General features: G+C 51.9%; 1 protein-coding gene across 1 annotated transcript; it reads right to left on the bottom strand.

Annotated features, from left to right (window-relative positions):
- Window positions 1-2859: 2859 nt before the first annotated feature.
- Window positions 2860-6106, bottom strand: COPS7A (COP9 signalosome subunit 7A). Its single transcript, XM_074854650.1, has 7 exons — window positions 5849-6106; window positions 5649-5724; window positions 5038-5126; window positions 4760-4962; window positions 4296-4401; window positions 3805-3956; window positions 2860-3477 (listed from the first exon to the last, which is right to left on the bottom strand). The coding sequence occupies exons 1-7, from the start codon at window positions 6008-6010 to the stop codon at window positions 3438-3440; spliced, it is 828 nt and encodes a 275-aa protein (XP_074710751.1). The 5' UTR covers window positions 6011-6106; the 3' UTR covers window positions 2860-3437.
- Window positions 6107-11051: the final 4945 nt, after the last annotated feature.

The raw sequence follows: 11051 nt of genomic DNA, 5'->3' as shown, positions 1-11051 counted from the left end.
TAGGGCTGCTCTTCCTAAGCGCAGCAAGATTGATTTGGGGCATAAGTATCCTCCTTCATTACTGTTCAGCTGTCCCTGGAGGTGTCACCATTCCAGCCCAGCTCCCGCTGGACCTCAGCTGGCTCTTAGGACAGGTGTTTTGCTTTTTCTGGCTGCTCAGCTCCTTCCCAAGCCTGTTCTCCTCACTCTTCGCATCACACCCAACGGCTTTGCAAGCAGCTCCTGTTTCAAAGAGCGTGAGGTGCCAGACATCTGGCAGGTGCTCAGGGCTTGCAAGGTAGCACCCCCCAGATGGCCCCTTGGTCCCAGACTAGCCCTTCGCAGGGAGCAGGAGAATCCGATGCGCACGGACATTGTTGGTTCTCGCAGACAACTGCAAATGCAGCAAGCACGGTGTCTTTCCTCACTGAGGGAGACAGATGAAGGCGATGCGATGCAGAGGGAGGAAGGCTTGAGGTAATTTAAACAAAAACTGAAAGCATTGGCACAACCCCTCCCTGCAAGTTATGGAAAACAGGACTCATCAAGTAGACTCCCCATTGCTGCAGATCAGCCACCCCTCTCTAGGTGGGTTGAGACAACCCTGGCTCAGCTGCCCCCTTACGCGCTCCTCCAGCCAGATTTGCACCTCTCGTCTGGACAACTTCATGTCAAACCTCTCCTGCTTGGCACTTCTGTGCCAGACGACTACAGCTAAGGGGCTTGGTGCCTCAGAGCACAGAATGGATGTGCTGGGTTTGTGTAACGGGGTTTTTGGCAGCAGGGGAGGGGGCTATAGTGGTGGTCCCTGTGAGAAGCTTCTCGAAGCTCCCCTGGCTCCAAGTCAGACCCACCTCTGGCCAGGGCCAGGCCAATTAGTGATGGTGGCTGCGCCTCTGTGATAATATATTTAAGAAGAGGAACCTGGGAGGAGGAGGGGGACTTTGAGAGGAGTTGCGAAGAGGACACCTGTGTGAGCACTGAGGTCAGTGGAAGGAAGGCAGATGAAGGGGATGAGGTTTGCTGGAGCAGGGAGCCCCCCTGTATCCCATGGTGAGACGGCAGGGATGCCCCTGCCACCATGGAGGTCACCAGAGGAGCAGAGATTTGCCTGCGGCCTGTGGGGGACCCCCGGGACTCTGTGGGAAGAAGCAGCCCCCACTGTTGTAGTTCAGTGCTGGGAGGAGCAACACGTGGAAGTGATCCACAGTGGAGCATCTCGACAAGATGCATCCCGTGGGGAGGAGTCACAGCGGAGAGAGGCTGTGGAAGGCTGTCTGCCATGGGAGGGACGCCTCGTGGAGCAGGAGAGTGCTGCCCCCTCCTTGGAGGAAGAAGCAGCAGCACTGACTGCACCGTGCCCCCATCCCCTGCCCTGTGCCACTGGGGGAGGAGGTGGAGATATTGGGAACAAAGCTGGGCCTGGGAAGAAAGGAGGGGTGGGGTGGGGTCTTTTAAGACACGATAACGCTTCTCACTGTCCCATTCTGTCTGTTAAGTGCTGATTTTTCTAGTGTTTGAATTAGTGATGTTCTTGTTTTCTTCCCCTAACGAGCCTGTCTTTCACCTGTGACCATTAAATGGGTGAGTGACCTCTCTCTGTCCTTATCTCCATTCCTGAGCCTTTTGATTCATTTTTATCCCTCCCAGCACTGGACAGGAAGAGTGAACGGCTGCGTGGTGCTCAGCTGCCCTCTGAGCTCAAACCACAGTGGGAGGAGAGGTGTGGGGCTGCCCGAGCTCTTGGAGACCTCAGCCAGCGACCGCTCGGCCCATCCCTGCCCCTGGCACAGCCAGCAGGTGTGCCCCGTCCTGAGACCTTACACACAGGCAAGGAAGCCGCTCAGGAGTTTATGAGTTCATGGGTTCAGGTAGCAGGGGTTTCCCACCGAAAACAGTCCAGAATTAGTAAAACAGCAATACTGCACAAACCAGCACTTTGTGTTTAAGATGGCATGGCACCTTGCTAGCACTAAAACAAGCATGGTCTCACCCCCAGCCCCCTTAACCAGGCTGCTCCCACACACACCGCCACAGCTCCTGTTCTCACTTAACCTGCACAGGGAGCCAACCCCGAGGAAAACTCCCCCAGGCCAGTAAATTGAAAAAGCCTCCACACAGACAAAGATCAGGGCTTCCCCTCGTCGGATTAGTTTTTCAATAGTTTGCTCACGAGCAGAAACCCCGGTTCAGAGAATCAAATTTTAGCACCAGCACAAGGGAAGAGGCAGAAGCAAGCGGGGGTGGGAGTCACGGTGCCAATTTACATTTACATCAGCGTACATCACCGCGGAGCAGCAGTGCGACACTCGCATCCGCCTGACTCGGCTTCCAGCCAGTCTCGAGGAAGCATCCTCTGAAGAATCTGATGTCTTTTTTCTGGGCATTTTACAGGAGTCACTTTCATTAACATTTTTTTTGTTGGTTTTTTTTTCCAACCAGACTCCAGCATCCCCCAAGAACAGCTCACGCTGCATCTACCCCCTGAAACCTCATGCAGGTGGGGACTAACTCTGGTACCTTCAACTCTCTGTCAGACAAGTCCCCACATCACTTTCCACTTTGTTCGGGATCACAGGGCACATAATATTGACAAATATGAACTTTTCCCTCAGTCTCTGCCCATTCCTCTGAGACTACCTGAAAAGCACCTCTTTTGAATGTTCCGATGCAAATCAATCACACAAGAAACTCTTTAAGGTTTATGATTAATTTCTGCTTTATGGACTCTTGTCCCAGTAGAGCTACTGTGGCACTACCCTTTGGAAAGGGAAGTTTTTTGAGGATATTCCATGCAGAAATGGGACAGGAGCTCTGACTTACTTCAGAACATCCAGAATCAGTATACAAGACAAAGAGACACCACCACAGGAGCACAAGTTTGTACAGATATGTCCATAGATCTATATTTTTATTGTTTTATATATATTTATAATATATTTATATATTTTTAAAAGAATCCCTTCAAAAACTACCCTCCCACCTAGCAAAACAAAGGTTAAACAATCAGAGATGGCAGCTGCATCCTGGAGCAAAGTATCCCAGGGGTCTCACAGAGCCAAAATGATTGCTGAGCACCAGCGCACTCTTTCCAAGCTTCTGTGGGTGCAAAGGTGACTGACACGGGTTTATGGCTCTTTAAGTTGACCGGTCAAAAGACAGGGAGAGAGAAAGAAAGAGAAAACACACGGCTGTGGCGATGGAGGGCTCGAGTGGTAGGGGAAACAGCAACGCATACAGCCGGAAGCTTAGAGTGTGAAATGCTGCGATGAAGAGGAGGGGGGCACTGCCCGGGAAGTCAGTAAAGAAGATGGGAAAAGAAAAGAGACATGCAGGACAATTAGTTGGCAAGATGGATCTTGGAGAAGAGCTCAGAAGCATCACACTTAGGACCCTTGCTACCCCTCCATCCCCCAAATCTCTTCCTCTCACCCTCCCAGTCGCGAAGGGAGATCCAACTAGTTTGATTTAGACCAAATCTTCGCGCTGCCCCGGAGCCTGCGGAGAGAGGAAAAAGAAAATTAAAAAATCAGAGCAGACATTCAGGCTCATCCCTGACTTCCTTTTCTAAACGCACACAAAGAAGAGCGGCTCACGTTCTTCGCAAGAGAAGGCTTGTGAACTCTGCTTCAGATCAAGAGTTGCAGAGATCTTCCCCCAGATTAGCAGGAGGTGAGCTCAGCTGGGATTACATCTCTGACATCCCCCGTCCAGGGAGCAAACCCCTGCAGTCAGTAACCTCCCTGCTCCCAAACAGGGCTCCCCTCAGTTCTCCTCCCGAGCACGCACACAGAGCAGCTCTGTTCGCGTGCCCCCACTCCTCACCCTTTGGCTTTGGAAGTTTTCTTGCTCGCCTGGCGCTGGTTGGTGCCAGGGGCCGGCTCCCTGAGCTCTGTTAGGTGCTGTTCCGGGTCCTGGGATGTGGCTGCCGCAGCAGCTGCTGTCGTCACTTTAATGGTCTTCTTCAGGTTTGCCACCTGCAACAGCAGAAAAGCAAGAACCAAGGAATTTCCCAAGGTTGTTTGTTTGTTTTGCATTTTTTAGTTTGTTTAGTTTCATTTTTTTTTAAAGCGAGCCCCAGAGTTAAGAGCTGCAAGCTCAGGTCAAACAAAAGGGCTACCAGCTGTCCAGACCCCTGCCGTGCAGAGGGGTGTTAAGCTGATTAAGGACCCTTCTTCAGGCACAACCCACTGCAGGGTCTGGCCTAAGGAAAAGGTAATGCCTTAGTTGAGCAAAGTCCATTAACAACCACAGGGAACTGGTTCTCGTTATTTTAAAGGGAGGGACGCTGGCTGCTCCCCCCTCAGCCCACTCACCTCACTCTCTATCTGCTGCTTCAGTGCCAGCTGCTGCTCTTTGTGCTGGTTGGCCCGGCTAACCTGTTCTTCAATGCCCGACAAGACAACCTCGCAGCCCTGGCACCTGGAGAGAAGATGTAGAACTGAACGGGCCAGGGAAATTACACAGCACAGAAAGGAGAGTGAAAGATGACTGAATTCAACTCGAGAGGCCAAAAAAAGACCTACACCAAGTAGGGAAGACACAGGAGCAGCCAGGACTGTGCAAAGGTTGCTGCAGTCTCATCACCCCTCCAGCATCAAACAGGGGAATTTAGAAAATTATTTTTTGGAAAATTACTTTCTGCTGGAGTATGGGAAAGGGGATCAAGTAGGCCACCTCACAGCACTACCCCCCCCAGCAACACACAGAGGATCTGGGGAAGCCACCGGCCACTCCAGCAACCTTTTTTGGGTGTTAGTATTGGGGGCTTCCTCCTCACCACTCCTGCAATGTGCGGGTGATGGTGCTTAGCTCCTCCCTCCGGATGTCCCTCCCAATGCTGTAATCCACCTCCAGGCGCTGGTTCCGCTGATCCAAGCTCCCTCGCAGCACATCAGCATACACAGCCTCAATCACGAGGTCCTCCAGTTGCCGGACGTTCTTCAGCTGTAACTGCTCCAGCAGCACTGAGTAGGGGATGCACTGTGGAAACATGACGGTAACTAGCATGAGGTAATCCCAGTGCAAGGAGAACTCGGGGAAAAATAGGGCCACTACCTTGATCTTGGCAGCCAGAGTGACGACTGACAGGTGCCTCAGTTTGTTCTTCTGAGCCTCTGTCAAGGGAGGGAGGTTTGCTGCTTCAGCTATTGGCAGGGGAAAGAACAGAGTATAAGAATTTATGCCTCATTTTCCATTTCCCAGCCCTGCACAGAAGCATCTGCACACTAGTGCTTCATCTTGCCAAGCCATCCCCATTAATTCTCAGCTCAAAAGACCTTTTCTGAGCAGCCTTTCCTCCCCTCTGCCTCAAGTCATCCTCTCTAGCTGTCCCCTGCCTTATTTATGCAGGTCTGCGCATCCCAGCGGATACCTAAGTCTTTCCCCTCGCCCCTCGAAAATGTCTTTGTCAAGATGTTCTTGGAAATACCCCACGCCGCTGGCAAACGGGAGCATCAGTTACTGCCAGGTACTCCAGCGATCTGGGGCCCAAACCGCAATCAGGCGTAGTGACAGAGGCACGGCTCTTGCTGCAAAGGGGGGGCAGTTTGGGTGAGGGTCTCCAACGGCTCGGGGGCTCTGGCATGTTCTCCGCACCGAGGGACCACCATCACCGGGAGGGGAAAGGGCCCCTGGAACCGCGCTGTGCCCCCGGGGCCCGGCCTCACCCAGGTAGTCCGCGTAGGTGCCGTAGGCGAAGATGGTCAGGAGGCGGAAAACGGGGGCGAACTCGCTGTCGGCCAGCTGCGGGGACACAGGGTCAGGCCCCGCCGCCCCCCGGGCCGGGCCGCGGGCAGGGCCCGTCAGGCCTTGCCGCCCGGGGCGGAGCGCGGGGGTCGGGCCGGGCCTAGGGCCGGGCCGGTCTCACCTCCCGGACGGCGGGCATGTCCAGCAGCTCCCCGAAGACGTAGATGCCCGGGGCCTCCAGCACCTGGTGGATGAGGCTGGCGAGGGCGGCGCCGCGGGCCGCCTTGGCCAGCAGCAGGAACTGCTCCTGGCTCTGCCCCGTCACCTTCCCCTCGGCCGCCATGGCGCTGCCGCCGCCGCCGCCGCCGCCGCCGCCCCCCGCGGGGCTCGGGCCCCGCCGCGCTCAGCCCCCACACAGGCCTCGGCCCCGCCGCCGGGCGCCACCCCGCCCCGCCAGAACCGCTCTATGGCAGCGCCGGCGCTAGAGCGGCGCCTTCCGGGTGCTGACGCCGCCGGCGCTCCGCCTCCGACTGGGGGAGGCCCCGGCACGGCCCGCCCCCAGCGCTCCCCCATTGGCCGGCCGCGGGGCAGAGCGGCGGGGCGGGGCTGCCGCCAGGGCGCCCCCTACCGGCCGGGCGGAGCGGCCTGTCGTCGCCTCCCGCGGCGGCCCAGCGTCGCCCCGGCGCGCCGCCCGCCTCGGCCGCGGCCTCTCCGGCCTCTCCCGGCCCCGGGGCCGCGCAGGGCCTGACGGGCACAGCCGGTGCCCGCCGCTGGCCCAACCCCTGCGGCTTCCAAGCGGCGGCCGGGCCTGTCCCGGCTGCCTGGGTTGCCAACCCCCCCCAGGCTGACAGTGGCCACCGGTTTCTCACCAGCTCCTGGCCGTGCTGGTCACAGGCACCCGCCTGCCGTCATCCGTTTCCCACCACTTTTTTCGTGCCCGGCCCTGCTCACCGCCAGCACCTACTCACTGTTCTGTTCTTCACCACCCGTCTTCTGTCAAAACCCCCCCTGAGCCACCCAGTCGTACTGAAACGTGGCCAACAAGCTGCAGCCGGCGTAACGGTCACGGGTGCCATGTGGATATTTATGGGCCTTCCCATACATTTTGGTGAACATCTACTCTTTATCCGTACAATATTGATGTTAAAACAACCGTTGAGAAAAGAGACACACTACCATACGGCACAGTATTTTTCATATTTCGATGATACAGTCTATAAGTACCGCACCAGAATTAAAAGAGATGCATAGAATACCTTATGTGTGCCTACACATCGCTCATGTCTTTGCTCTGCTTTCACACCATTAAGATCTCACTATTTCAGGCAGTGTTTTGGGGATATCTAAATGTAAAAACCCTTATGTTGCAAAGCACCGTACTTACATATTTAAACTGCGAGTTTCTTAAATCCCTGCATGCATCCCCTCATCTACTGCATTAATTTTTACGGAAAAAATTGCTTTACTATCTGCTGAATCATTAACCATCGCACTTGTCAAGAAATGCATCCCTGGTGCAGGCAGGGTATGGCCATAAAAAGATAGTTTAAACACTCCACAAGGATAGAAATGTTTATGGTATACTTTAAGTATCTCTTCGTGGGCAAATGAGTTAGTGTAATGTGATCAGGAGGCATCAGTGAGGGCACGCTTCCCAGTGCTAGGTGAAAGAGATGGTTTTACAATGATGGGACTAAAAAGTGAGGGTCATTTTGGAAAAAACCTTCATAGCTCTTCTTGTCTTGTATAAATCATGTGGTAGGCGGAGGTGAGTTGTGAGGGGGACTGGGAGGGGCACAGTCAGCAAACACTCATTTCAATAAGCAGCATTACGCTGTTTGGCCAGGAGTTTCTACACTGGCACCAACTTCCTCATGGCTGGGTCCTTTAGAAATCGGGAGTGTTTTTCCATGGAAGCAAAGGAGGCGACAAATTGATGTGAGCCCAATGTAGTCTGTGCAGGCAACATGGTTTTAGCATGTTAAAATCTTACTGCTGTCTGGGCAAGTTTGCACTCCAGCACATGATTGCCAGCAAGGGAATCAGTCTTTAGCTTGATCAGTTTAGCGTTTATTAAAGGCATTTGACTTGTGCTTTGCCAGACTTCTGTAAGCGTAACATCTTGAAATAAGCATAACATCTTGAAATCTTCATCTAGGTGAAGTCTAAGTTTCTTAAGGTTTTATTTGCCAGTATCAACAACCCTCTTCTGATCACTTGCTTTGACTCCAGTTCTTCTCACGCAGCTGCTGTGGCTGAGTCGTGGAGAAGGCTCCTCTGGGGCACTGTACTGCTCCAAACACAATTTTTGAGCTAGAAAATCCAACCCATGGCTACCTTGGGGAGTTAGGTCATTGTGTCTCCCAGTGAGAGGTTGCTCCAAGCTCATTTGAACAGCCATATGTATTGTCCCTACCGCTTCTCACGGTCCTTTCCGTCCCTGAGGCTCCTTCAGTGCTTGGTCTCCACTCTGAGGCTACTGACATAGGTGAGCAATGTGGACAGCGATGGTCAGTGTGGAAAACCAAACTTCTAACATTAATGGTCATTCCACTAGTGTTAGGTGGACGTCACTCAAAACTAATTCCAGGCAGAAGGAGCAAAACATCTCAGAGTGCCTGGGCCAGGGAGGCAAACAGGCGCCCTAGCAGGAGAAGGTCCTGTTCTGGGAGAGCACGTTTTCATTTACATGCTCTGATGTTTCCTTAGCTTTGGGATGTCTCAGTCTCATTTGCCTCAAAAATCTGGAGCTGAACAATGAGGCTTTTCAGGTCAGCTTCCACTGGTACATATGTGTGGGCACAGTCAAGCATGTCTCCCAGAAAAGTGCCCCAAACCTCCTGGTTCGGGGCACTGTCAGAAGCTGTCCTGCCCCAGGTCCTTCAGGAATAAGGTGGCAAGGAGCATTTCCTGCACTCGGTTGGGTAAAATGTGACTGAGACACATGTTACCAACAAACACACCTTCAGGACAGACTGAAGATCACGGTGGCCCAGGGAAGCAGGAAAAGGCTATCAATCTGTGTTCTCAGAGCTAGCAAGGTCTGGACTTCTCCATACAGCAGGATTAAAGGAGGGGCAGGGCTTGTAAGGTTGGACCAGAGCTGTGAAGGCAGCTTGCAGGGCAGTGTTAACAAAAAGACTATCTCCTTCCTACTTTTCCCTCTCTGCTTCTGTATTTGGGTCTGATTCACCATAGCCTTACCCCTGCTGTACTCACTTACACCAGCGCAGAGTGCATTCAAATCAGGTTCAGATGTAACCCTGCTGATTTGTAGTGGATTATTACTCTCTTCCCCACCCCCTTGCCAGCTCCTTCCATCTCAGTTTTATCTCTCTATCGATCTGTTTCTCTCACACTCTCTGACACGCTTGCTGCCTTTCATTATTAGTCAGATAAAGCCAGGCAGCCCGAGCATCCTAGCTACATGATGCTCTCTCTGTCCTCCTTCTCCACTCCGACCCCTAGGTCCTATGTCCTGTGTACTGGGTCTCCACGTTTTTGTCTCCTCCTTCTTTGTCCTGCATAGAGCTATAACAAGGGCAAAGACCAGAATGTCTTTTGAGTGAGTAAGATCCTGAGCTCTCCAGATGAGAAGGTCTTCCTAAAATATGCAAGCTCTTGTGAGAGTGCATGGTAACACCCCCACAATTTAGCAAAGTCTTTGCCTCGTCCCTACATCAGGGTGCCGGGTGTTGAGATTGAATTTCAGACTCCTGGAGTCATTAACTCCCATGCTTTCACTTTGTTCACAAAGCAAACGCCTATCTTTATGGTCACAGGGAAACTGTGAAATGTGATTTTCATGTAACCTAAAGAGTCGAAAGTAGGAGGCGAAGAGTGCAGATGAAAGCAAGTCTTTACAACATTTCATAATTTTAAGATAAATCTTGTGACACAGGGAGGTTCTGCATTGTTATTTCTGAATGTTTGGGATCTCTAACCCTTTAACTACCCCAGCATCATCTCTCCCTTCTGATCTTTCTCTGATCTTTCCAGAAAGAAACCTCCATTCTCTTTGTGCTGTAGATCCACCTTCTTTCCTATGCGCTTGCTGTCCCACTTTAAAGCCTGTAGAGCTGTACTGTCTCATTCTAGGTTGTTTCTCTCTTCACCACCGCAGAATCCAGATAACTTGTCAAAACACTTATGATATTTTTTTCCCCAGTCCTTCTCCAAACGTAGCTAGCGTCACATCTTCTGAGATGATTTTTCACAACTGTGTGTAACACAGGCTCCGAGACAAAAACACCGTAAGGACAAAGGAGGCTGGGGTGAATTGCTTGGATACCAACATGATCCAGAAGGCTTTTGACTGTATAACTTGTACTGGGTTAATGCACACAGGGTCCTAAGACCTGTACCTAGTTACAGTTCAAGGCAGCCTAGTATCAGCTGCTTACAGAGGAGTTTAAAAAGAGGGTAACTGCATGGTAGCTCTTCTTCTGATCCGCTCTCCCAGCCCTCAGGATTTTGCAGACCAGGAACTGTCTTCCAGACAGGCCTCCAGCCGTGATTCAAAGACTCCAGAAGAGAGAGGATCTTGCACTTCCCTTGGTAGTTTGTTTCTGTGATTAATCACTCTCCAGTGACTGTCTCTTGTTATTCACTGCCAGAATACCTGGTAGACTTTTCCCCAGGAAGGAAGTGATACTGCAAGCAAGTCATGTCTCGTTCTGCTTTTTGATACATTAAACAGGTTGACCTCTTTAAATTACTGAGATCTCCAGCCTTCGGATCTCCTTTGATTCAAAGTTATTTTTAAAATATGGAGCATGAAATGGTGTAGAGTTTTCCAGCATGGGACTTACCCAGACACAGAGAGAGGTTTAATCATTTCCTCCCTTCTCTCCCCTACTTCTGTCTTTGCATGGCCAGGGATCACTTCAGATCCATTGCTGCAGCCTGGCCCACTGGCCTTCTGTTGGGTTTTCTGCCTCTTACAATCCCTAAATCCTTTTCAGAGCACCTCTGTTCAGAACTGGAAGTTGTTCTCTGTAGATCCAGACATTCTTTCCTGCTCATGGCTGTACAATTTGCTCTTGACTATCTTATAAGAAGTTTTATGAGAATGACCACCTTACCGAGTGTGGTAGGTCATTCTGTGCTGCTCCCATCCTCATTATTTTTAACACTCTAACAATAATTGTGTCCTCAGTAAATTGTGTCAGAATGAGCTATATCTGCTCACCAAGCACTGAATAAAATGGTGAGTCATACCTGACCCAGGACTCATTCCTGGGCATCCACGTAAGAAACGCTGCCACTCAATGGTGGGCTTCCAGGGAGACCTCCTTTGCATTTGCAGGTTGTTAAATGGTGTTAGCCAGCTCACTTAACCTCCTGCTCTGTTAATACTGCACAATGCTGTTTTTTCTGATCAG

This window comes from Strix uralensis, chromosome 2 (genome assembly GCF_047716275.1).
Source record: "Strix uralensis isolate ZFMK-TIS-50842 chromosome 2, bStrUra1, whole genome shotgun sequence".
NCBI lineage: Eukaryota > Metazoa > Chordata > Aves > Strigiformes > Strigidae > Strix > Strix uralensis.
Note: the sequence above shows the minus strand (reverse complement) of the source record. Positions and strands in the feature narration are given on the sequence as shown.